The 24870-nt window shown below is 37.6% G+C and overlaps 1 protein-coding gene across 1 annotated transcript in view; it reads left to right on the top strand.

Moving 5' to 3' along the window:
* LOC129073496 (protein POLR1D) overlaps positions 1-18787 on the top strand; it is a 38200-nt gene extending 19413 nt beyond the window's left edge. Inside the window, exons 2-3 of the mRNA XM_054577132.1 lie at positions 4899-4973; positions 17762-18787. Of these exons, the coding sequence (XP_054433107.1) occupies positions 4899-4973; positions 17762-18029 (343 nt within the window). The 3' untranslated portion in view covers positions 18030-18787. The remainder of the gene's footprint in view (positions 1-4898; positions 4974-17761) is intronic.
* Positions 18788-24870: the final 6083 nt, after the last annotated feature.

Genomic DNA, 24870 nt, shown 5'->3' with positions numbered 1-24870 from the left:
GCCATCTTCTCACTGTGTACTCATAGAGCAGAAATAGCCAGGGAGCGCTCAGGTGGTCTCACATTAGGACACAATCCCAGTCATCAGGGCTCCACCCTCATGATAGAACCTCTCAGAGGCTCAATACTGTCATACTGGGGTTAGGATTTCAATATATAAATTTTGGGGTGACACAAACATTCAGTCCATAACTTCCCTTCATATCTCAAAAAAGTACATGTAGATGTCTCTTTGAGTAATAACTTGATATTTAGCTTTTCTGATTTTGATTCTTTAAAAATCTCTTTATTGTTCATTACTATGTTTGCCTTTAAATTTCTGTTGTAGCATTTTGGTTGCCTTAAATTTCTTCCTCCCTTTCTATATCCTGATATAGTTAACTCTCAGCTGATTTGTATGAATAAAAAGAAACACAGACCCAGATAACTCAAAACTAATTTATTAGACTTTGGATTTAAGATGATTTTGTGCCAGATTTGCATTCCAACTTGGGTTTTATTTAAGCAGCTCTTATGATTACTTTACATTCCTTAAGCATGTACCAGCTGGCCAATAGAATAAATAGACAGGCCTGAGGAAGCTGAGCTAGGGTGTATCGCTGAAAATTGATTGTTGTTTGTTCCTGTGCCCCAAAAAATGTCTACCTAATGACCTAGCTTTCTTGGACTTCTTGTTTGTGTTAAACTTGATACTCTAATAAAATGAATTTGTTTTACAAAGAAACCCTTAAGATACTTAAAGGGTATAAGTATAAAAATTACTGTAACTAAAACTAATTTTGATGTTTTAATTGTTTATGTTCACTGTGTACTTAATTCTTATATATTCTCCTATTTGGTTGCTTTTCCTGTATTTTCATTTTAGTTTACACTCTGTTTTATCATCTCATTAAAACTGTTTTATCATCTCATTAAAAACCATCTTGTTTCATGATGATGATGTTTCATAATCTTTGAATAATTTAAGTATTTAGCATCTGTGAAAATGTGCAGTAGAAACTGGACTTATCATCTCCTTACCCAGGAATTCTTTAGTGAAAGTCCTATAGTAGTGAGGAAAACTACCTGACTTACTATGTTTCCTCCTTAATTTTGAAGGTGATGTTGTTATTTCAAGGAGAGACTACATGATTGCTAGGAATTGTTGTTTACCTTCCTGCAAGTAAGGCTTTGCAGAGGGAGCTGGTAAGGCGAATTTGGAGTGGGAGGTAGTGAATGCTCAAATGCTTAGGACAAAGCATTGAGCAGTCCTTCCTTCCACCCCTCCAAGATCAGCATTATCATTCAGTTCTCCTTGAATGAGTGCAGAAGCAATGGCAGCCCTGTTAGGCCTCCTTTTTTAATTTCTTTTATGTATTTTAATTTTTGCCTGTTTTAATGATAAAGAGAAAACGTCTTCTCCAGGACTTGCTGTGCAAATGTTTGTGGAAGAGACAGGAAGTATAACAGAAAGATCAAGTGATTCATAGCCATAGGCCCTGGCTGGTGTGGCTCAGTGGATTGAGTGCCAGGCTCTGAACCAAAGGGTTACCAGTTTGATTCCCAGTCAGGGCACATGCCTGGGCTGCAGGCCAGGTCCCCGGTGGGGGGCCCTCAAGAGGCAATGACACATTAATGTTTCTCTCCCTCTCTTTCTTCCTCCCTTCCCCTCTCTAAAAAATAAATTAAAAAAAAAAAGATTCATAGCCATAAACACATGGAACCTTTTATTCTGTTTTTCCTCTTCTGTGATCATTAGCAATATTACCTTGGGGAAGTTAGTCAAACCAATTACAAATCCATAACTTGGATCTACCCCAACCATGGGTATGGGGTACTGCTTCCCACGTGTGCTGTGGGCTTCAGTGGGGAGAAGATTGGATAGCTGAATGCCATCTTCACCCAGTCAGAACCCCAACTTTTACTATCTTTCAACACAACTGAATTTATTTCACCCCAGGCAGTCTTTCTCATGTACCTTCTTTTCCTTTAATTGTAGTAGTAAGGTTTCCTTAATCATGGCATATGGTAACAGCACTAGAGGTAGTTTTAAATAAATAAAAACCACCGAAGAATCGCTGTCAAACTTCATAGCTCTTGACGGTGCCTAGAATATACATTCAGGGTCCTTCCAAGTGTCCTGACTGGGTATTCTTGCCTTTAGGCATACAGCATTTCAGCTGTGTTATGACACAAATTGGCATTTGTGGGCTGGTCCATAAAAGCTAGCCAAAAATTTTAACAGAGTTTTTAAAAGAAAATGCATTCTAGTTTATTTGTAATGGATACATAGTTTGTTCATATTGAGGAACTGTCCAAACAAGTTTTTCCCTAATGATTATTTAACTGCTTTTGTTGTCAGAAGAGAGAGCACATGGGTGAATCCAAGTCTGACTGATTGCCTGTTTTTATGTAGACACTACCACACTAATAGATGAGAATAGGGTATTTGGAATATTTTTACCCTTTGATATTCTGTACTCACATCAATAAGGGTGAAAAAGGATCTCTGTTTTGGAGCTGGATAGGATAAATTTTTCACGAAACACTGTATAAGATGAATCCTTAAGATCATGTCAGTAGGTTGTATTATTATTATTATTTTAAAGAGGTGGAAGGAAAAGCATGTGTGGTAATCAGCTGTGTTTACCTACTCATGATACCAGCAGGCTGGCCTGTGCAACATAATCCAATTGAGTGAGTCCAGGGTAAGAAGACACTCAGTTGGTCAGTGTTTCAGTTCTTCACTGACCCTGTCAGTGGGCTCTCCCAAGACGGATTAGAAAATGTCATGCTGCTGCCCTGACTGGTGTGCCTCAGTTAGTTGAGTGTTACCACACAAAACAAAAGGTCACTGGTTCAGTTCCTGGTCAGGGCACATGCCTTGGTTATTGGTCCAGTGCCCAGGTCGGGGCACGTACTAGGGACAACTGAATGATGTTTCTCTCCCACATCAGTGTTTCTCTCCCTCTTTTTCTTCCCTTCTCTCTAAAAATAAATAAAATCTTTTTTTTAAAGTCTCACACTGCTGAGTTAGCTGAAAAGTCTAACTCAGTAAGACTTTTTAAAGATCTTACTATTAATAATAGTTTATTTAAAATGTTACATAAAAGTAGCCATGTATATCTATTGAAGATTAAGTGAAATCTATTGAAGATTAAGGTGAAATAGTTTGAAAGTATACTGTTAGAAATATGGAAGTAAATACTAAAAGAAACATAAAAAAATAGTTGAAATTGTTTGGGGGGGTTGGTGGATAGGAAAGCATAACACAGAAGACTGTGTGCTGCATATTATTACAAGTCTTTAAATAATATTTTTAAGCTATTGCATGTTTAAAATAAAAATCAATATAAAACATTTTTATAAACTAATAGAATGTTAATATTTGAGAATTATGTAAATAGTATCTATAGTAGTACTGTAACAGTGCAGTTAAATGGTTTTATACAGAATCAATATATAGTTATCCAGTTTCAGAGCATTCTGATTAGATTTATACTTCTGTCTTTGGATTATGTTTGTTTTCACCCTTTACCTCTTTTTTCTTTAACTTTATTATTTATATGTCAGAAGTAATAAAATCAAGGATGGCCATCTTCATATTTTACTATCTATTCTTAGCACCTTGCACAGTATCTTAGACATAGTAAAGTCCCAGAATATGGTTGATTAGTTTTCAGGTTTTTAAAATCTCTTAATAAAAATTATACAGATAATACAGATTCACTCTAGAAGAAATAGAACATTTAGAAAAGCAAACAAAAAAATAGAAAATATCCCCAATTCACCTTACTATATTGATAACATCTCTCCAGATGTTTTCCTATGCAATATCTGCATGTAAATAAAATTTCTTTAATATATCATCATATTTATTTATTTTTAAAGAGAGGGGAAGGGAGGGAGAAAGAGAGGAAGAGAAACATCAATGTGTGGTTGCCTCTTGCATGCCCCCAATTGGGCCCCTGACCTGCAACCTAGGTATGTGCACCACATAGGAATCAAACCAGCGACCCTTTGGTTCACAGGCTGGCACTCAGTCCACTGAGCCACACCAGCCAAGGTAGGTGTAAATAAAATTTAAAAGAAATTATCTTACATACAGGGATGGGCAAAAGTAGGTTTACAGTTGTTCATAATAAATAATAATACAAGAATAAACTGTTTCACATACAACTATAAACCAACTTTAGCCAGCCCTTATAAGTTGTTTTGTACATTTTGTACCCAGCTTTATACACTAAATATGTTATGAATTTCTTTCTGTGTCAAGTATTCATTTGTTTTCACTTTTAATGACTGCCTAATCTTCTATCTGGACATGCCATAATTTATTTAGCTAAGCCATTTTTAGTAAACATTTAAGGATTTTATTATTTTTCTTCATTTGTTAACAAGTTGTTTAATGAGTATCCTTGTACATATGGTTTTGCATACCTATTTGAATATTTCATAGGATAAAGTAGAATTCTTAGGCCAACAGGTATGTGTTATTTTTAATGCCCTTTATCAGGTTGTCAAATTGTACTCTAGAAATGTTATATCAGCTTCAGTCCCAAATGGTAGAGAAATGAATATCTATTTTACTTACTCCTTCACTAACAGGTGAACAAAAAACAGATCAATCATTGTTGGGTGAATTTGTATTTCTTAGAATAATAATGCATTTGAACATTTTTAACATGAATATAATTTGTTATTTTGACTTTAGTTTTCCATGTTTTTCACCTTCCTGTAAAAAATTTATTTTTAATTTTATATGTTCAAAACTATCAGCCATTTAAAAAAATTTCTTCCCCAATTTTGCAATTTTGTGTTTCAGAGCTGTTCCTTTCCCAAGATCACATAAATGAAATAAATTGAATTCAGAATTTAGTGGGGTGACTACCTCTCAAGTTTCCTCCTTTTTCCCATCAGGAAAGCAATAGAAGAACTGCTTAAAGAGGCAAAACGTGGGAAAACAAGGGCAGAAACAATGGGACCCATGGGATGGTAAGTACTTGAGTAATCTTCCTTAAAACTTAAAATAAATACTAAAGAGAAAAGTCTCACTAGCAAATAGAGGGAATGTAAAACCATGGATTTGGAGGAACTCACCCAAGGCAAGTAGAAGAGAAGAACACCGCTGAGGCTGAAATTGAAGAACTCTAATAACATGAATAAATGGGCAGAGGGATGTGTATGGAGAATCACTGTTGTGGTTTTATCATCTCTTTGCTTCCCAAGTCCCCAAAAGATATATAGATACTACTGTACCTAAAGATACCTATGTGACAGTAACATTATATCAGTGTTTATTGTTTAAGAATTCTGTTTTAATTATAGTCACTAGTAAATAACACTTTACTTAAAATAATTCTAATTGTAAGTATTTTGATTATGAGACAAATCAGCCATCTAGAACTAACATTAACCTTTGCAGTTTCTATACAAAATAGAGCTGATTAAAACTTAGTAATATAAGCAAAGGAAAAATTTAGTCCTAAGGATCAAGTCTGCTCTTTTACTTTAGCAATAGCATTCACATTCAATAAATACACTGATTTTAGATCTTTTATCTACAATTTAAAATTTACTGTGATGGAGTACTATGAAACATTAAAAAGTAAAGTATAAAAATAGAAATACTGTCAAGGTGGCAGATTAGGTACAGGCTGTGCTGACCTCCTCCCACGCAGATCAAAATAACAACTAAACTACAGAACAACCGTCACTGAGAACCACCTGAAGACTAGCTAAACAGAAGTCTTAAAACTAAGGATACAGCTCTGGCCAGCGTGGCTCAATTGGTTGGAGCATTGTCCAGTAACTGAAAGGTTGTAGATTTGATTCCCAGTCAGGCCATATAACCAGGTTGAGGGTTTGATCTCTGGTTGGAGTGCATATGAGAAGACGTCCAATGGATGCTTTTCTCTCACATCGATGTTTCTCTCTCTCTCTTCTTCCTTTCTCACAAAGCAGTGAGGGAAAAAAAAAAGAAAAACTAAAGATATTCAGAAGAAGCCAAGTGGAGACTGGTAGGAGGGACAGATATGCAGAACAGGCAGGCCCCACAGCCATGGGTGTGGCTATTAGGAAACAGGAGGGATATCTTTGTTGTGGAGGTTCCCTCTGAGGAGTGAGGGGTCCTCACACCAGGCCCCCCAGCCCTGGGCTCCAGTGCCAGGAAGAGAAGTCTCCATAATTTCTGTTTGTGAAAACCAGCAGCAATTCTGGCTGAGTGAGATGGAGGGCTTCTGGAGTTCCTCTAAAGGGTCTGTGCATGGACTTACTCGCAGATGGACTCACTCTGAGCTCCAGTACTGGGGCAGCAGCTTGAAAATCACCAGAGACATTTAAGGAGGAACTGAATTGTCTGGCCTCTTGGCAAAGGCTAGAGGGACAGCTTTCTCCCAGACAGAAGTGCTGGCAGATGCATTATCCTTTGTTGAGCCCTCCCCTCACTGAGCCTGCAGGTGTAGGCAAACTCCAAGTCTGAGTTTCCATCAGCCTGGCTAACACATTCACCCTGCCCTGAGGATTCCATGAGACCCCATCCAACTTGCAGGTTCCACTAAGCTGCTTTCAGTGGCTTTTCCATACAAATGACTACACGCAGGCTCGCTCTGGGGACTTCCCTAAAATGTCTTAAAGGTTCACAGAGGTTCACAAACCCCAAACAAGCAGCAGCTGGCCTCAGTTGTAAACAGCCCCAAAATTGGCAAAAGTGGCAGCTGGCCTTGGTTTACAGTTTAGTCTCTCCTAAACTGGAGACATAGCAAATCTACTTAACACATAGAAGCAAACATAGGGAGGCAGCCAAAATGAGGACATAAAAAAACATGGCCCAAGTGAAAGAACAGAACAAAACTCCAGTAAAGAACTAAACAAAATGGAGACAAGCAATCTACCACATGCAGAGTTCAAAACACTGATTATAAGGATGCTCAGTGGGGAAGAGTAGATGAATTCATTGAGAACTTTAATAAAGTGGTAGGTAAAAATGGAAAGGGAAAATATAAAAAAGAGCCAGCCAGAAATTAAGAATACACTATCTGAAATGAAAATAGATTACAGGGAATAGTAAAGTAGATAAAGCAGAGAGTCAAATCAATGATTAGGAGGATGAGGAAGCATAAAATACCCAATCAGAACAGCAAAAAGATAAAAAGAAATTTAAAAAATGAGGAAAACTTAAGGGGCTTCTGGGACAATATCAAGCATACCAACATCCACATCAGAGGAATACCAGAGGGAGAAGAGACAGAGCAAGGGATTAAAAACCTCTTTGAAGAAATGATGACAGAAAACTTCCCTAATCTGGCGAAGGTTACAAGGTCAGGATACAGGTTCAGGAAGTACAGACAGTCCCAAACAAGACAAACCCAGAGAGGCTCATACCAAGATACATCATAATTAAAAGTCAAAGGTTAAAAACAGAGAGAGAATCTTAAAAGTAGCAAGAGAAAAGGGCTTAGTATAAGAAAACTCCTATAAGTCTGTCAGCTGACTCCTCAACAAAAACTTTGCAGGCCGGAAGGGATTAGTGTAAAATATTCAAAGTGATGAAAAGCAAGGATCTACAACCAAGATTATCCTACCCAGCAAGTAAGAGTCATCTTTAAGAAGAAAAAGAAAAAATAAGATTAAAATGTTAATAATAAAAAGATAACTACATAATGTAATTATTAATTAAGAGACAATCTAATTTAAAATAGACAAAACAGTTGACTAAACACTCATCAAAAATGATAAAAGATTGGCCAGTAAGCCTCTGAAAAGCTGCTCAAATCATTAGTTATCAGGAAAAAACAAGTTAAAATGACAGTGTCACAACACATCCTAGACACATACTAGAATCATGAGATAAAAAAATTTTAAAACTTCCAGTACCAAATAAAGGTGAAGATATACAACAGCTCGTTGGTGGAAATGTGAAACTGTATAACCACTTTGGAAAACAGTTAACAGTTTCTTACATGTGTACAGAATCCTTCTAACCAATTACCAGAGGACTGAAAACTTAAGTACTCACAAAAATCTATACAAAAATGTTCATAGCAGCTTTATTCATGATAGCTCAAAATTGGAAATAACCCAAATGTTCATTAGTTGATGAATGGATAAAGAAATTGTTGTTATAGCCATATATTCACTACTACTCAGTAATAAAAAGGAAGAGAACCCAGACATAAAACATCATGCAGATTTCACTTATATGACATGTTAGAAAAGCCAGAATGGATCATTGTTTGCCAGGAAGTAGGGATGGAAGGAAAGGATTTATTGCAGAACTTTTGTGGATGATGGAAACATTCTATATCTTGACTTTTGTGGTAATTGCATGACTTCATGTATTTGTCAAAACTCATAACACTATTTAAAAGGATACATTTTATTCTGTATAAATTATACTTAAGTAAACCTGTTTTAAAAAAAGAGTGTCATCATTTTACCATCCCTAATGATAGACTAAATTTAGGTAAAGATCAGCAATGACTGTTAAATGTATCAGATGGAAAATTGGTGGGGAACTTCCTGATGACTGGGTCAGCCTGACAACACCTGAACTCATTGATCAGCCTTTGCACCACAATAGGAAGAGCATACCACCACTTAAACACATCCTTGTCAATAAAACTGAACTCAAAATCTGGTCAGGTCTCCAGTTAGAACTACCCGTTTGCAGGAAATACAGAGGGTAAAGCAACATCTCAAATGAGACTATAGGGATAAAATCACAAAAATCCAAAATGTGGTGACATTCTGTGGAACAAACAATTTAGTTTAGCAAGTAAATTTCAGGGAGAAAAGGAGGAGGAGGAGTATCCTATGAATTAATAGATTTCAGACACATCTAATAAAACATGTAGCATGTTAGAATTCTTATTCAAACTAAAAGTTGGAGGTATTTGATGATATTAAGGAATTAATGTTGATTTTTATATGTGAAAATGATGTATTATTTTTAAAAAGCTATTTTTTTAAAGAAATTAGTTCTGATGTATTTATGGATGAAGTGATATAATAAAATGAAATACTGCAGTGTGAATCAATCTATATGTAACACAGATTCAATATAATACCTACCTCCTGGAAGAATGGTTGTAAAACTGTGATGAGATAATATGTCAGAAAACACTTAGCATGGTTCCTGGCAAGGAGCAGTGAATGTTATCTATAGTTAAATCTGCCCTTACCTTCTATTCCTTCTCTGTCCTTTACTGAGGTAAGTTGCCTGTGCAAATGGGAATCACATTAGTATAACCTTTGTTAGGGGCAGGGCTGCTTTGGGTTTTGGTGTAAGTAAGGTAAGACCTTTATCAGGATGACATTACTCATTGGTCCAATCTAAAGAATTAGCATAGAGCCAAATCATAAATTCAGATGATTTGACAAGTGAATAAGAAATATGAGTCAGAATTCTTGCTACATTAAGAAGTGTTCAAGAAGATGAGTTGTTTCTAGGCAGCTGGAAGTCATTGACTCTGACCACCTTTGTGCAACTTCCTGGCTTAGTAGAACTTTCTGGTAGTGAAATAACTAGTGTATCAATATCAGCCCTTTGCCCCCTTGGGAGAGTTACCATGTGCACAAGCTATCTTGAGACTTATGGAAGTGTTGTTGTACTATTTGGGTATCATACAGTTAGAGTGGCAGTTCCATAAAGTTGTTGAGGATCCAGGTTCCTTCCAGTTTCCAAATATCCCAACCATAGGTTGTGATTCTTTTCCACGTGGTCTAATATTGTAGCACCATTAAGTCCCCATTTCTGTTAGCAAAAAGGAAGAAGAGAAGGAAAACATGCCCTTTTCCCTTTAAGAACTTCCCAGAAGTTGTGTACACCATTTTTACATATACTTGGTTGGCCAGAATTTAATTTCATGTCTACATCTAGCTACAAGGACAGGAATTTAGTCTTTTTTTTTTTCCTTAGGCAGTCATATGCCAGATAAGTATCTGGTGTGCTTTTACTATAGAAGAAGGAAAGAACAGATATTAGGGGACAACTAGCAGCCTCTTCCTATGAAGAAGGGAGAAGCATGTTGAAAAGGGAGTAAAAGATGACAGGCAAAGTAAGACATTCAAAGTTATAAGGTAGGTCTGAGGAGACAGAATATAAAACATATTTTCCCATTAGTCTACAAAACAAGAATTCCGCTGACATTGTTAGTTTTTTCAGTTGTCTTATGATAGTGGTCCTCAAACTTTTTGGTTTTAGGAAATTTTACTCTTAAAATTTATTAAGGACCCCAAAGAACATGTTTTCTGTGGGTTATATCAATCTATATTTACTGTTATAAATTAATATTGAGCAATTGTTAAAGTATTTATTAATTCATTTTTAAATACCAGTAATAAACTTATTACATATTAAGGTAAACAGTATTTTTTTGTAAAATAACTATATTTGAGAAAATATATATATTGAGTAGAGTGGCATTGTTTCATGTTCTTGCAAACCTCTTTAATGTCTGGCTTATAAAAGACCTGGAAATGACGCCATTTTTGTTTTATAAAGAAAAAGACCATTTGTACCCTATAGTTCTGAATATATTTTAGCAAAAGAATCTCTTTAGAAGTGTTCTTGACAGAGACCTCAGAGAAACTGAAGTATTGGCCAATGTGACTTCTTCTGATTCAACATTAAGGAATTTATAAGCATAAATTAGAAATGTGCTCAACTTCATTGTCTACAAAGCTGTTTTTATTCTGGTCACATTCACTTTAGCTTGCCTATAGCTCAGTATATTTTTTGAGTCTAGCGCCTGTAGAAGTTCAGCCTTATACTTGGAAAGGCTTATCTTTTGATACAAAAAGTTCCAAAGATCCAACCTGACAGAAAATGATTATTTTTTTAACCCAGTTGTTTTTAAAGGGAATGACATTTTGGGGTGCTTTCTGTTTTGGCCTGGCATCAATCTGATGATAAGGGAGACTGCCATTTACATCATTCTTCTACTTTATGTCATCAGCTTTGAATATCTAGACATTATAATTTTAATCATTTGAATATTCACAGAGCACCAAGAGGTATGTTAAGACGCCAGACATAGGCAGCAGTAAAGAAGGCACTCTTCTGGCCTTAAAGTTGTTAATCCGCTTGTGGAAAGGGGCAAGTGAGCAGGTAAGCCCATTGCAGCAGCTTGAAGGAGAAAGTGCTAGAATTTCAGAGTGACACATGGCTAAGGCACTTGGCAGTATTTCAGGGCCACAGAGATCCAAAGCTTTTTCTTTATAGTTTAAAAACACAGGGCCCAGAGAGGTTTCCTAGGCCTCAGCTAGCCAACTGTTGATGGAACTAGAAGTTCTCTTTCTTGTCTCTAGCTATGTACTACCTCTCTTCTGTGGATTATTATTTGTTAACAGCAAAACATCACCGATGCTTCCTGCCCCTGCTTCCCACATTTCCTTTGCTATCCAATTCTGAAAGTGCATCAGAGAGCCCAGGAGATGTTTCCATTGAATCATATAGCTGTGTAAATGTTTTTTGCTGCTAAGGGAGCAGGAGGCCAACATAGCCTGATGTCCACCCAAGTTCACCGCTATGCACGTACCTACTTCTGAATTTCATCTTCCCAGAGCTTCTTTCCTCGCAGTGGTCCCCTAAAGAGCATAAATAGAGAGACAGAGAATCTGGTATTTGTCTTTTCTTCAGGAGCTAACATAATGATTTACATACAAAATATTACATATGAAATATTTATAAATAAATATTACAGCTACTTGCATCTATGTCAACTCTTTTTCATTACTTTTAGGTGTAGTGTTACATACAAAGTGCATTGAAAAACCTACTGTGGGCCTCAGGACTGTTGTATGCAGAGTAATTAAGGATTAACAGTTTAGTAATGGGGATCATAATACTATAAATGAATTTCTCCTGTGGCCACATGCTGAGGCATTTGATTACCAGATTACAAACTAGCTGCATGAGTGGTTATGGTAGTTGGGACAACAGTAAACAACAAAAGGAGTTGTGGTCAAGGATTTAAAATAGTGCCCTTGTTGCATGGCATGTTGGGAGCAGAGTTGTCTTTGTTTTTGAGAGTGCACAGATACGTGCAAAATGAAAGATAAGATGCTGTCTGCTGGTGTGGGGATGGTTTTGGCTGTAGAATGAAGTAATGAATTGGGATGGATTACCTGGAACCTTGCTTCCATGATCACAAGGATTCTATTTCCCTAACCATAAAAATAAGAACCATAATTTCCCACTGCCTATTGTACTTCCCAAAAAGCAAAGTCACTTCAAGTGTGTTTGGGGAGTTCTCTGCCTTTGTCCTTGTTTTGGGCTTGTGAGTAGACAGCTATTCTTATATGACTTGATCCTGTAGTCAGGTCTGCTTCCTGGTGCCTGTCCTAGACAGAGAAGCCTCAGCTACATGTGTGCTGATGAACTTTTCACCTTGGGTTTCTTTCCCTAACAGCTCTGGTAATTGGCCATCTGATTAGACTGCAGCATGCCATTCTTCCGCTCCTCCTGCCTCCTCTGGGATAGTGCGGGGAAGATGGGCTCTAGAGTCAGACTCCCTGGTTCCAATCCCAGCTCCATGTCCTGTAGTTGGAGAAATGAAATGAAGTAAGGTAATAGCACAGGGTAATTGTTTCATGAGTGTTAGTTAGCATCACTAGTTCTATTATTATTGGCTAGTGATCATGTATCACTACTGGATGGGTCATATTCATGAGACTATTTTAGAAACCCAAAGTGGCAGGTCTAAATCTCTAGAATGCTACCTCCATCCTTCAGCAGCAGAGAGACAAAAGTATCAAAATCTGAAAAAAAATTACATTTGTCTTCCCCTTCTTGTTCTCTAGGTTTGTTTTACAGTTTACTGTTTTTCCTAAGTCGAGTATGATAACCGAAGGAAGAAGTGCCTTATTTTTGCAATTCTGTTCTATAGTGTGCCTATTCAAAAAAAAAGAAGAAGAAGAAAGGCTTAGTCTTTAATAGCAGATTCTCTGGAAGTCCGCCCGTCCCGTGGTGTACAGAAACCTTCAGCACAGCTTCTGGGCTGACAGCTTTGAAAGTGAAGGGAATGGCTTCACTTTTCAAGTTTCACGTAGATAGAATGCTGAGTCTTCAGTCTGCCAGTGTTGTCAGAGCTACTTTCCAGAGTAGTTTTAACCAGTCTCATTATATTTAGAGTTTTATATCAATTTATGTTGTTAGCACCTTAAATCTGGCTCTTCCCACATGAGCTAGTATAGCTTTATAAAACCAAAAATAAAGATAACTAGCCAGAGTGAGAGAGTCAACATTGAGTCAGAACTACAGACAGGAAAGCAGCTGCCCTGTCCTGTGGCCTCCTTTGGTCCCCCACCCCGGTACCCCTTTGGGCATAGACAGTGACATAGAACAGGCATATGGAGCAGCCATGACCTGAGCCCTTAATGCGGGGCTCAGGGTTTTACCTCAGTACTGGATGAAGAAGGTGTTACAGCAGTCAAATTAGATATTCATCTAATGCTGGCTTGTCATGTCATCTCAAGTACAGGAAAAAAAATGGCACTAAGAGGAACAAGAAGACAGAGAGATCAATGAAGTAATAACCTGACATGATAGATGAGAACAAAGTAATTTTCTGAAGGGTGAACATAAAGAGAACTTTAAATCTGCAAGGGACCATGGAGACTACCTACCTACTTCAACCTTTAGTTTTATATCTGAGGGCCATCTGTGAACCAAGTTTCAAAAACATTAGGAAAAGTAAGTTATAAGCTCAGAGGTAACACCCAGTTCCCATTGACCCTGATATCTGTGGAGAACTGAGATAGCCTGGAAAGTGAAACTTTTTAGATATAGAAGTCTAATCTTTCTAAGTACTAAAACTCTTAAAACTATTTTTATGAAAATTTCTGCAGAATGTCTCATTAACTTTTTCTTGATAGGTGTGTGTGTGTGTGTATTTGTATATATCATTGAGAAACATCAGATATTCTATTCTGTTCTTGATTAGCTTATTATCCCAGATGATTTGAAACTGGGATGTTCTCTTGAGTTGCCATCATGGAAAAATCCCTGGTATATTAAATTATTTGAATGCTATATACTCTTTTTCATGAATTGAAAGTGAATAATAATAACATAAGTCTATAATACCTTATCTAAACCCTTGGATCCAGATTACCTTCTAAATTTAGGTATAGATTTCACACTTTAGAAAAGAATTGTAGTACATACAGTGTGCACCACAAGTACCCCCAATGGTTCTTCCTCAAAATGATATCATTTCTTCAGCAAAATATATGAGTGTCTACCCTGAATGGGACAAAGACTAGACATAAATACACAAGTGTGAGCCTAGATTAGATTTTGCTGCCAAATGAGTTGTGGTATAAAAAGAACTTGATTTTCAGAGGTTTTTAAATTTTGGAATTGTGGATAAGAAATTATAGACCCATAGGTAACACGTATTGAAGATTCACTGTATGCGGGGCACTGTACCAAATGCTTTTTGCATTATCTCATTAAATCCTCGCAATAGCTTTACAAGGTAAATATTTCTGACTCCCATTTACAAATGGGGAAAACTGATTTACAGAGGAGTTATGTAACTTGCCCATTGTCAGACAAGTAATTAAGTAGTAGAGACAGGATATGCACCAAAGTTAACACTAAGTGCTAGTTATTAATCAGGTATTATTCTAAACACTTGACATGTTCTCATTTGATCTGTATGCACCCCTTTAAGATAGTCACTATTATTATTCCTATTTAACTGATAAGAGGCAGTAGATAGATTATATACTGTATCTCACATTCAGTCTTATAGATGGTATGATTCCAGAACACGTGTGCTCAGCTGGTATACCATGTCGTATGAATTCATAGCAATAAAACAGCTGGCTGTGAGATTCAGCAAAATTCATTCCCACATTAAGGCCAGAACAACCCTTTGTCAATGGATTTCCTCAAACATCAGCATTGATATAACTCTTCCTATATTTTAATATATTTAGTGCAGATTTTATCATACTATGGAATCATTTACTACATGTACCTTCACATCTGCTTGCAACTACTCCTTTATCTCAATGCCCTGCCTTATTTGTTAATAGAGTTTGAATGAGCACTTGTCATCATCTCTAAAATGTGTCCTGGCATGATTGGGAGAAGTCACTTTTGAAGCCTTCCTCCTGTTTCCCTCAAGTAAATCAGTTATTTCTAAGCCACCCATGGCATTTCACCTGGAGTAGAATGCTAAGCATAACCAACATTAAAAATGCCATCTTTGATGTTAAAAAGAGCTGTAAATACCAGTTTTCTTATGGATATTCTAGAAAACTATCTCATTCTCTGAGTAGCTCTTTTGGTCACTTGTTGAGACTAGGAAGCATGTCTTGTGACAGTCCTCACTCCATGAACTCCGCCACTCTCTAACAGAATAAGAGTTTTGGTCATTTCAGCCAAGAAAGGGGTATTAAAGATAATCTCACATGGGAGACAGAAAAATATAGTGGAACTCACTGGGAGTTACAAAGGCTTTGTTTTGGTTTTTTGTTTTAAAATTTTTATTTATTTTTAGAGAGAAGGGAAGAGAGGGAGAAAAACATCAATGTGTGGTTGCCTTTCGCATGCCCCCCACTGGGTACCTGGCCAACAGCCCAGGCTAGGAATCAAACTGGTAACCCCTTGCTTTGCAGTCTGGTGCACAATCCACCGAGCCACATCAGCCGGAGGTCTATTTTAAGATTATTGTCCCATTTGGCAATAATCATTTTCCCACATTTCTTTAATCCAGAGAAGGAGTGACTAGTTTTACCAGCACTGATATGGCCCACTACAATGAAAATACCCCAGAATTCTTCTGTACCTGGATATTATTCACCTCCTTGGATATAGCCTCCTATATCCAAGAGATGTATGTGGCCCATTTATTCATAAAAATGGGCCACAGTTGGCAAAGAGGGGTAGTAGTATTTTATATTTTGCATTAAAGGATAGTGTTTCCTGCAGGCTAGCAGTGTTGTGCTGCTTCATCACACCTATGTGTCGTACTCTTAATATTTGCTGAGTTAGCAACTGCATTGGTTCAAGTTTGTTCACCAAGGCAGTACCAGGACTCAGTGATGCCCTGTTCAGCCACTGAAGATGTTGGCCTGCCCTTTCGTCACACGCTCTTACTGCACAGAGCGCCCAGTGCTGGGGTGCCTTCAGGTGCCTTTGCCTTGCTGTGACTGAGGCAGCGTGATGCTGCTGTGTTTCTCCTGGAAGCTTGCTGATGCCCTACAGGGCTATAGGGAGCTAATCGTTTTCCCCCCAGTACTTGCAAACCTGTCTTTATTTGTTCTTCTTTATCACCTTTCCTCTTTGCTCCTCATCTCATTCACCGTGGTTCTTATACTTCATTGCTAAAAGAAAACAACACCCCCTCAACAAAAAACAAACAAAAAACTCCAGTGCCACCACTACCTCTAACTGTTCCCACTCCCTCTACTGCAATCCATTGTCCTCTTCTCTCTACATTTTCTTCTAGCTCTTTCTGATCTAGTTCATTCTCCAGACACTTTTCCTGGCCTGGGCAGGAACCACACCTAGCACACTGGGTGTATGCATCACCCACGATTCTTCTCAAATGTTTTCCCTGTCCATGCAGGCTCAAGAGCTGCTTATTTGCAGCAGGAAACCTTTTTTCCCCCTCCTTTTACTTCCAGATTCAGTGCCATTCTGCTTGCCTGAGGTGGTCTGACCTCCCTATCGGTGACACGAGGCTGTTGACTGCTTATATTTCACTTACACAGTAATAGCCTATAAAAACACTGCAGTGGGGTGCTGGTGGGGTGATTTGGAAGTATTGTGTGGGATTTTCTTTGAATAAAAGTTTGATGTAGAGATGGAGATTATAGAATAGTACACATTCATTTTAATACCAGTCCCCCTGGTATTGGGCATCAGTGTCCACCTAAAATTAGCTTATCAGACAGCAGATGGCTCAAGGCCAAAAGGAATATGTAGGTTTTCATTTGTGTGGGGTTTTCTTTTCCAAAATGATAGATTTGCTACACCTGAAAAATAAATATTGTGATATATAACTTAGCATGTTAATTAACAGTTTAATTAGTTAATATCCTCCCTCTTGGTTACTCTTGAATCATGAAGCTACACAAACATACACTGCACAGAAATGCACCCAGGGGTTAGGTCTGTATACAGTGCTCCCCAGTAGAGCACAGACCGCAGTCCTGAGATAGAAAGTGGACGAGGTTTTTAAAAGGTAAAAGGTGATTATTGTCTTTTTATAGATTATCTTTTTATTGAATTTATTGGGGTGATATTGGCTATTTTTATGGATCCTTAGACAATTTTTATTTCTAGATTAAGTCATTTAGCTCCAGTATTGAAGATATAGCAGGGTGTATGTTTTCGTTCCTTGGAGATGGACTTATTTTTACTCTTTGGTAATTAAAAGCAAGCCACAATATATTTCATTCAAAACACAGATTGTAGTCAAATCAGGTATTTATTGTTTAAGAAGAAAATATTAAATAATTCAGTTAATTGGCATTGCAGTCAATATCTGTACATACATAGCAGTAGAAAAGTTAGTCCCAATAAGGAAGAAAGAGTAAAAGTGTCCAGATGAGGTCCAGCCAGCCAGCCTCAGGAATTCCAAATGTCTTGCTTTCCCCCCCTGTACTCAGAGTTTACACTAGGTGGCATGCAAGGAAAGCAGAACAGTGTCAGAAACTTGGAGCTATGCATGCAGAATTCTTGGGCAGCAGCCATGCTCATGGACTCGGCTTTGGATTCAGCTATTTGATTTGTGATTGTTTTCTTTCCCCTTCATCCCCAGGATGAAGTGTCCCCTTGCTGGCACCAATAAAAGATTTCTCATTAACACAATTAAGAACACACTCCCGTCCCATAAAGAGCAAGACCATGAACAGAAGGAGGGTGATAAGGAACCTGCGAAGAGCCAGAGCCAAAAAGAAGAAAGCCGGAAGAAGCACAGAGTCCACCCGTACAAGCGCAGCTTCCAAGCTCGAGGCACCGTCAGTCACTCTCCACCGAGGAAGCGGAGCAGCCAGGACAAATATGAAAAGCGGTCAAACAGGCGATGAGGCAGGGACGGAGAATGACCAGCCACAACTGCTGTTACATGTGGGAGACTGGGCTATGCAGAGAAGGTTATTGAGGACAGGCCCTGAGCTGGCAGAGCAAACACCTAAGAGCAATTTTTATAGTAGGTCCTTTGTGTTGTGACAAGCAGGAAATCAGTACAAAGGGACTTGCTCTGAAGATGTCTTGGCAAGTTTAAGCTACTTCAGCAGTGTAGTATACATATATATTGTTTCTATGCTATCTCGTTTAGAAATTGGTTTCAAAATAAATCTAGAACACAAAGGCTTTCTGAGATTGTTAAACTAGTTTCAGCTTTTTGGATGTGCTGCAATTGTGGTTACTTCGCAAAATTTCTTCAAAAAGTGAAATATTTGTAAATCCTACACTTTACCTTTTGGGGTGACAAATTTAAAATTTAGAAATCATATTTAAGGAAAGTTGTAGCCTTCCAAGGGCTAGAAATTTACCAAGAAACTCTTTGATAACTCTACATTTGTTTTCCTTTAAGTGAGCAATGTAGGAAGCTCTTCAAATGGCTTTGAATTGAGCGTTCCCTGTCAATAAGCAGAGGTTAAAGACTGGCTCTGTTGTCCATTGTGCATTCCCAAACTCACTCGTGAGATAGGAGAGTTTTTCTATATTTAATAATTTTTTTTAATATGTAAGTTTTAAGTGGTGCTTTAAAAAGAACTCTCAAAAGTTAAAGTGTACACAATTATTTTGTTATGTCTTATTTAGTTAAAGATCTATGATAACCACTCAGTATAGTTGTTTCAAAAGTTTTAATTTTCAATAAAAGTGTGTTTACAATGCCCTTCTGTTTTTATTAATATCGACATGACTTTTAACATAGAATTATAAACCTTCAAACCTGTATTCTCCCTTTTGTATTTTATTAAGGAAAATGCCACCAAACACCAGTCCTCTTCCTCAGTCCACAAAAGGAAGAAGAATCTCTCTGTGCCCCCCACCCCTGCCCGGGTTTTCCACAGTGGCTGAGCTTATGCCTGGCTGCTCTCAGATAATCACTCTGCTGCAGCCCTGCTCCCTGCTTCCTGGCAGCCAAGAAAAGCCCTTTCTAAAAGCTAGAAAGGAGCACATCCGAAAAGTTCGCTTTGGGGTATTTATAGAGAAACCAGAATAGACTGTATTACTCCCCCCGACCATGCTGCTCTACCACACCCTCAGTCTGCCCTGAGCTAAAAGCCCAGAAGTAACAAACCCAGAGCGTTCTCACTTCATCCACCCCTACTCCCACCCAAGATCCAGGGTCTCATCCCATCACTTTCAGACACTCAAAAGGAATAACTTCATTCATATGACTTTATCCAAATCTAGTGCATTAGCTATATTATTTGTGCTAAGTTTGAAATGTTTTGTATTTAAATATTTATCAGCAATAGCTAGCGTCATGAAGGTGTTTTAAATTCTTGTTACAATTAAGTAAAACAAAGTTGAATCATTGACCTATCACTATATTTAGAGCAAACTAGCAAGTTCATTCTTTAAAAGGGGATGACTTTAGTAAGCATACTCTTAACACTCTAAAGAAAGCTCTTAGCCTAATCATATGTACCTTTCCTATATAACTGTGTTAAAGGATGGGTGGGATTTCTACAAAATCATTTTCCCTTTAAAACTCTCTTCTACTTAAGAAAATTTTATTAGAATTTTTAAAACCTTCATCAAGGGTAGCTCTGATTTCCTGTATATAAATGTTATAAGTAAATTATCTGTTCTTATTCCATATCTATACAGTAAATGTTAGGGAAGGGATGGTCCTAAGATTTACACACCAGCTGCCTCCTACTTCCGTGGTTAACATACTGGCCTGACTGAGCTTTTGTTTCTGTTACTATGCTCCAAAGCATAACTGTATTTAGAGATCACACATAGAAGTTAGAGAAGTTAAACATAAATCCTGCCTCTGCTATCCACTATCTGCAGGCCCTTATCTGGGTTACTTTTCCAGTCATCTTCCTCATCCATAACTAATGTTTGAACTGAGTGTCTAATTTTTAAATAAGTAGAGACAAAAGTGAAAATGTTTAGCCCTAAGTTTTAGGAACTGCTTTTCATGCTTTCACTAGAAAGCAAACAAGGTTTAGACACAAATATGACTTAGCAGAATTTATTTTATTTTACCTTACTTTAAAAAACATACTCTTTAAGAAATACAAATGAAAATCTGTGGTCTCTGCCATGGCCAGTCACCTGTTAGAGGCTAGTCTCAGAACAGCTCATGCATGATGGGGGAGGGGCCTGGGCTGGGTAGTTTTACTTAGTGTAAGCTGAGTCCTAACGGACATTTCCTCAGCCCAATTCTGGAAAATGGCCCTGGAGTTTTGAGTTTCCCTATGATTTTTTTTTTTGTGGGGGCGGGAGCGAGGGGAGGCAGTGATGAAAGCAGTAGGTCTGCCTCAAATCTATTAGGTAGACTTTATCATCCTTTCATTGATTTTTGATGACTTGTGTGGCACTTACATTTTTATGTTATAATTGATAATATCTGTCACTCCTAGAGGTCATGCCATTGCCTGGATCATAAGGAATATCTGATAGGTAATCAGTGCTTGTTTAGTAGGCATTACATGAGGTGAATCCCTGGTAAAGAGGAGCCTCATCACCTTCATAAGGACTGTTAAACCGCCAAGTAGTCTTACCACAAGGTAGGCTGTACTGAACCTTGTGGATAATAACACTTATTGTCTATCACTTCTAGGCCAAATATTTTAGTCCCTTCCCCCCCCCAGCTTTATTGAGATATATTTGTCATACAACATTGTGTTAAGTTTAAAGGATACTGTGTGATGATTTGACATGTTATATTGCAAAATGATTAACACAATAAGGTAAGTTAACACATTTATTACATCACATTTACCATTATGTATGTGGGGGGGGCAGAGGGAGGGTAGAACATTTACAACAACTCTTCACCTGTGTCCACATAGTCACCTCACAATCCCATGCTATTGCTCTCATTTTACAAATAAGAAAACAGGATAGGTTAAAAAGTTTGCCTGAGGTCACAGAGCTTGGAAGTGGCAGAAATGCTATCAGAAGCCAGGACTGTGAATCTAAAACCTACATTCTTCCCTACACCTTTGGCCAAACTTGGTCCAAACTTGGGCCAAACTCAGCTTCCTCAGAACATAGGACTGGCATGTCTCAATGGACCAAGGAGTGCCAGTTTAAGAGCATAAGGAAATTCTATAACCAATGCATTTAATATTGGTTGAAATTTACTCCTGGAGACAAGAATGCAGAGCCCCATCCAAGAAATGTTTGCATTAAGGCAGTGTTTTTCTGTGGTCCAGTTTAGATGGCCATCTAAATCCAACAGAAAAACTTACCATTCGATTGTTAAATTGTGAAATGACAGCTAATGGAATATATCTAGGAGAAATTAAATTCCCATCTGAAGCAAATATTTTAGGTTATTTTATGTGTAACATCTCCTTTTTCCATCCACAAGAATAGCAGGATTTGGGAGTTAAGGAGTCTTAGAGCCAAGGCCTCTTTGGTACTATGAATGACATCTTATGATCAAGGAAAATATATTACCCCTCTCCCTTCCCTGCCTGGGAAATGTGTGTCCATACCTCATAGACTGAGCCCTGCCCTGTGGCCCATCTGAGTCTAGATGATGAGAAGGCCAAATGAAAACTCTTGTTCTTATTTTGGAAAAGACTTCCAAGAAGCATGCACTCACACAGGAACACATAAAGAAGTAAATAAATCTGCATTAAACTGGCAGGAAACATTATAAGCAGAATTTAAAAGAATTTTATAAATAAATAATTTTGATTTGGGTAACCGTGCTATAAAGCCCTGGGCATTATTGTTAAAAAAGACCAATAATAGCCCTGGCTGGTGTGGTTCAGTGAATTGAGCTCTGGCCTGCGAACCAAAGAGTTAACGATTTGATTCCCAGACGGAGCACATGCCTGTGTTGCAGGCCAGGTCCCCAGTGAATGGGTATGTGAGAGTCAACCACACATTGATGTTTCTCTCCCTCCCTTCCCCTCTGTCTAAAAATAAATAATTTTTTTCTATAAAAGGCCAATAATAAACAGATTTGAGCACATCATTAATAGTTGATTAGATGAGTGATTTTTCACATCTATCTAGTGTTATAAATTTCACCTTTGGTTTTTATAATTTATAAAAGTTTTATGCATAAGACGAACTCCAGATATAATCTATCTTACAAAATGCCCACCCCTAATGGTAGTCTTTTTCCTAAATTGTTTTTGCTCATTAATCCCTCCAGTGTTCAAGGTGAACTAGTATGTATTGTCCAATTACAAGGTTCCATTTTTTCCAAATTACAGACTGATGGATAGTCTCAAAGCTCAGTGCTAATTTACAAAGGAAAAACTACAAGATTGGCTTTTAATTCTATGCCCTACATGAAGAACAAACCATTCACTCAGTCACTCATTCAGTAAACCCTTAGAGAACCAAGCACATATAACAAGCACATGCTGGATCCAGACTTGAACAATTTCATTCCTGTCCTTGATATCTTCTAGGCCATGTTGTGTCTTCTAAATTTAAAGCTGCAGAGCATTTGTGCAGTACAATATTTGCTTCTCAAAATGTTTCTGGCCCTGCTGGGGGTGTCCAATCTTCCATACTTGGGAAGTGGTTGGTTGTTGGTCATCTGCACAAAAATGTACAGATGCTTTCATCTTCATTTTTTAAAGTCAAAGTATTTATTTGCATGAGTTTTAAAAATATGTATACATCTAGTGAATCTTAAAAATATGTATGTGAATTTCAAAAATAACCAACACAGAAGGCAATATGTAATATATAACCAGCTTACATAAAACTATTAGAAACACTAAGAGCACAGTAATAAATTAGCAAGAGATGAACTATTCACAGAAAATACTAACATTCAATGGGCATATGGAAAAATATTCATCTTACCAGTAAACAAAAAATGCAAATTAAAAAGATTTTTTTTTTTACCTTTTAAATTAGAAGGTTTTTATAATTTGGGTGGCAAGAGGGTGGTGATGCAAAGTCTCTTGAAAAACTATTAGTGACAAGGTTAAATGGCTCTATATTTCTAAGAATCTTTAAAATATTCTCTTTTGTTAACAAAGAAATCCTGCTTCTAAGTTTGACAGGTTTCGTGTTCAATTTAGTATTACAAGGCAGCAATAAACTTCAACTGTAAGAAAAAGACTTATGCACCATATAGTTACTATTAGCTAAGTGACTTTCAGTTCATACAAATAGTCCTGATGTTTTGGGTCCTCAATCTCCATGCAGTTCTTCAAAAGTTAGTGGTAGTCTTGACTTTTTCATAGATGTCACTAGTGAACACCCTTTACTCTTTATATATATAAAGGGTCCAGACTTGACCCTTATTCATATAAATAAATAAATAAATATATATATTTTATATATATATATACCCTTATCTAGATATTTGCTAAAGCTATTTTCTTCTCAATTATGTCACTTTTTGGTCTTGCCCTTGTTTTAATGATTCTGCATGAACAGACTTAGCAACAATATCAATGTAAAAATGTGAATAAATCACAGACCTCTTTTCTTACATGTTTATTACTATCATATTCCCATGTTCCTTTATAATTCTGGTCACACATTATAAAGTTGGGATTGTCTTTTGCAGAATGTGGTGTCTTCTCTGAATTAGTGACCAGTAAGTGATTCTTTTTCTGCTAAAGCTAAAACACACCAGGTCTGGATAACAGGAGGAGGATGTGACAAATCTCATCCTCATTCTCAAAAACACATGCTCCCTATCCCTAAATCTCAGCTCCGTAGGTTGGTTTTAGTGTCCTTTGGATAAAAAGCACTAACTGAGTAGTGGGACCACTGAATTGAAAGTTATGACTACCCCATGGCTGTTTCAGTCACCTCTTAGCTCACTCTGCTAAACTGAGAGCTTGACCATGAATATTAAAAGAAAATTGGTACTACATCTTGGGAACTGGAGGGAGCTTAAGAAGAATTCTGGTACATCTGCATGAGTGATCATGCTCAGGGGTAAAGGTTAGTGAAAGATCACTACAGCTTCAAACAGCCATGGCTGCATAGGCCAACATCATGCTGTAGTTCACACATCTTTACATGAATGAGAGCAAGCTGTTCACTTTCAATTGCTGAAGGCTATGGCTTTATGTGTTGGCCACCTGAGTGCAAGCTAGACTTTTCCGTCACTTGGACCCTTTATTGGCTGTTCTATAGACCAACACCCTAATTTCACAAGGTGTCTCCTCCCAGCTGGTATCATACTTGAGTCTTCCAATAGGCCATTTCATCATTTTATAGAACCAGCTGCTTTTAGCTGATGGGGTTTGTCATAATAACAGTGAATCCCTTGGACATACTGTCTCACTTCTGTTGCTATAAAATACATTTTTGTCAGAAGCAAAATTGTAAAGAAAACACGATGGTATATAAGACATTGAGTGAATCCAGGGATGAAGATTCTCAAAGCCTGGTAGACAAGAAAAAGAAATCTATATCCAGATTAAGTGCCTACTCTAATAAGGACAAATGACTGTCATTTTGGAAGGAGTCCCATGCAATTGACCAGCTACAGGTTAGCTAGTCCCTTCAGGCATCTATTCGACAGGGATCCACATTGATCTCTGTGTTTAGCAGGTTGGAAACTCAGCAGTGGTGGCAGTGAAATCAGCCTTGTTGGCAAGATCCGTGCTGTGGAGCTCATGCATAACTTCTTCCCCTGCTACCATGTTTACCTTGTACACCAGCCCACTGGGAGGCAGAGAAGAGATGCTTATTGAGATCTACACAATGAATCATCTTCTCTGCCAGGTCATTGTGAGC

This window comes from Pteronotus mesoamericanus, unplaced genomic scaffold (genome assembly GCF_021234165.1).
Source record: "Pteronotus mesoamericanus isolate MK-2021 breed Mesoamerican mustached bat unplaced genomic scaffold, CSHL_Meso_final contig_41, whole genome shotgun sequence".
NCBI classification, from domain to species: domain Eukaryota; kingdom Metazoa; phylum Chordata; class Mammalia; order Chiroptera; family Mormoopidae; genus Pteronotus; species Pteronotus mesoamericanus.
This window is presented reverse-complemented; position numbering and strand designations above follow the sequence as displayed.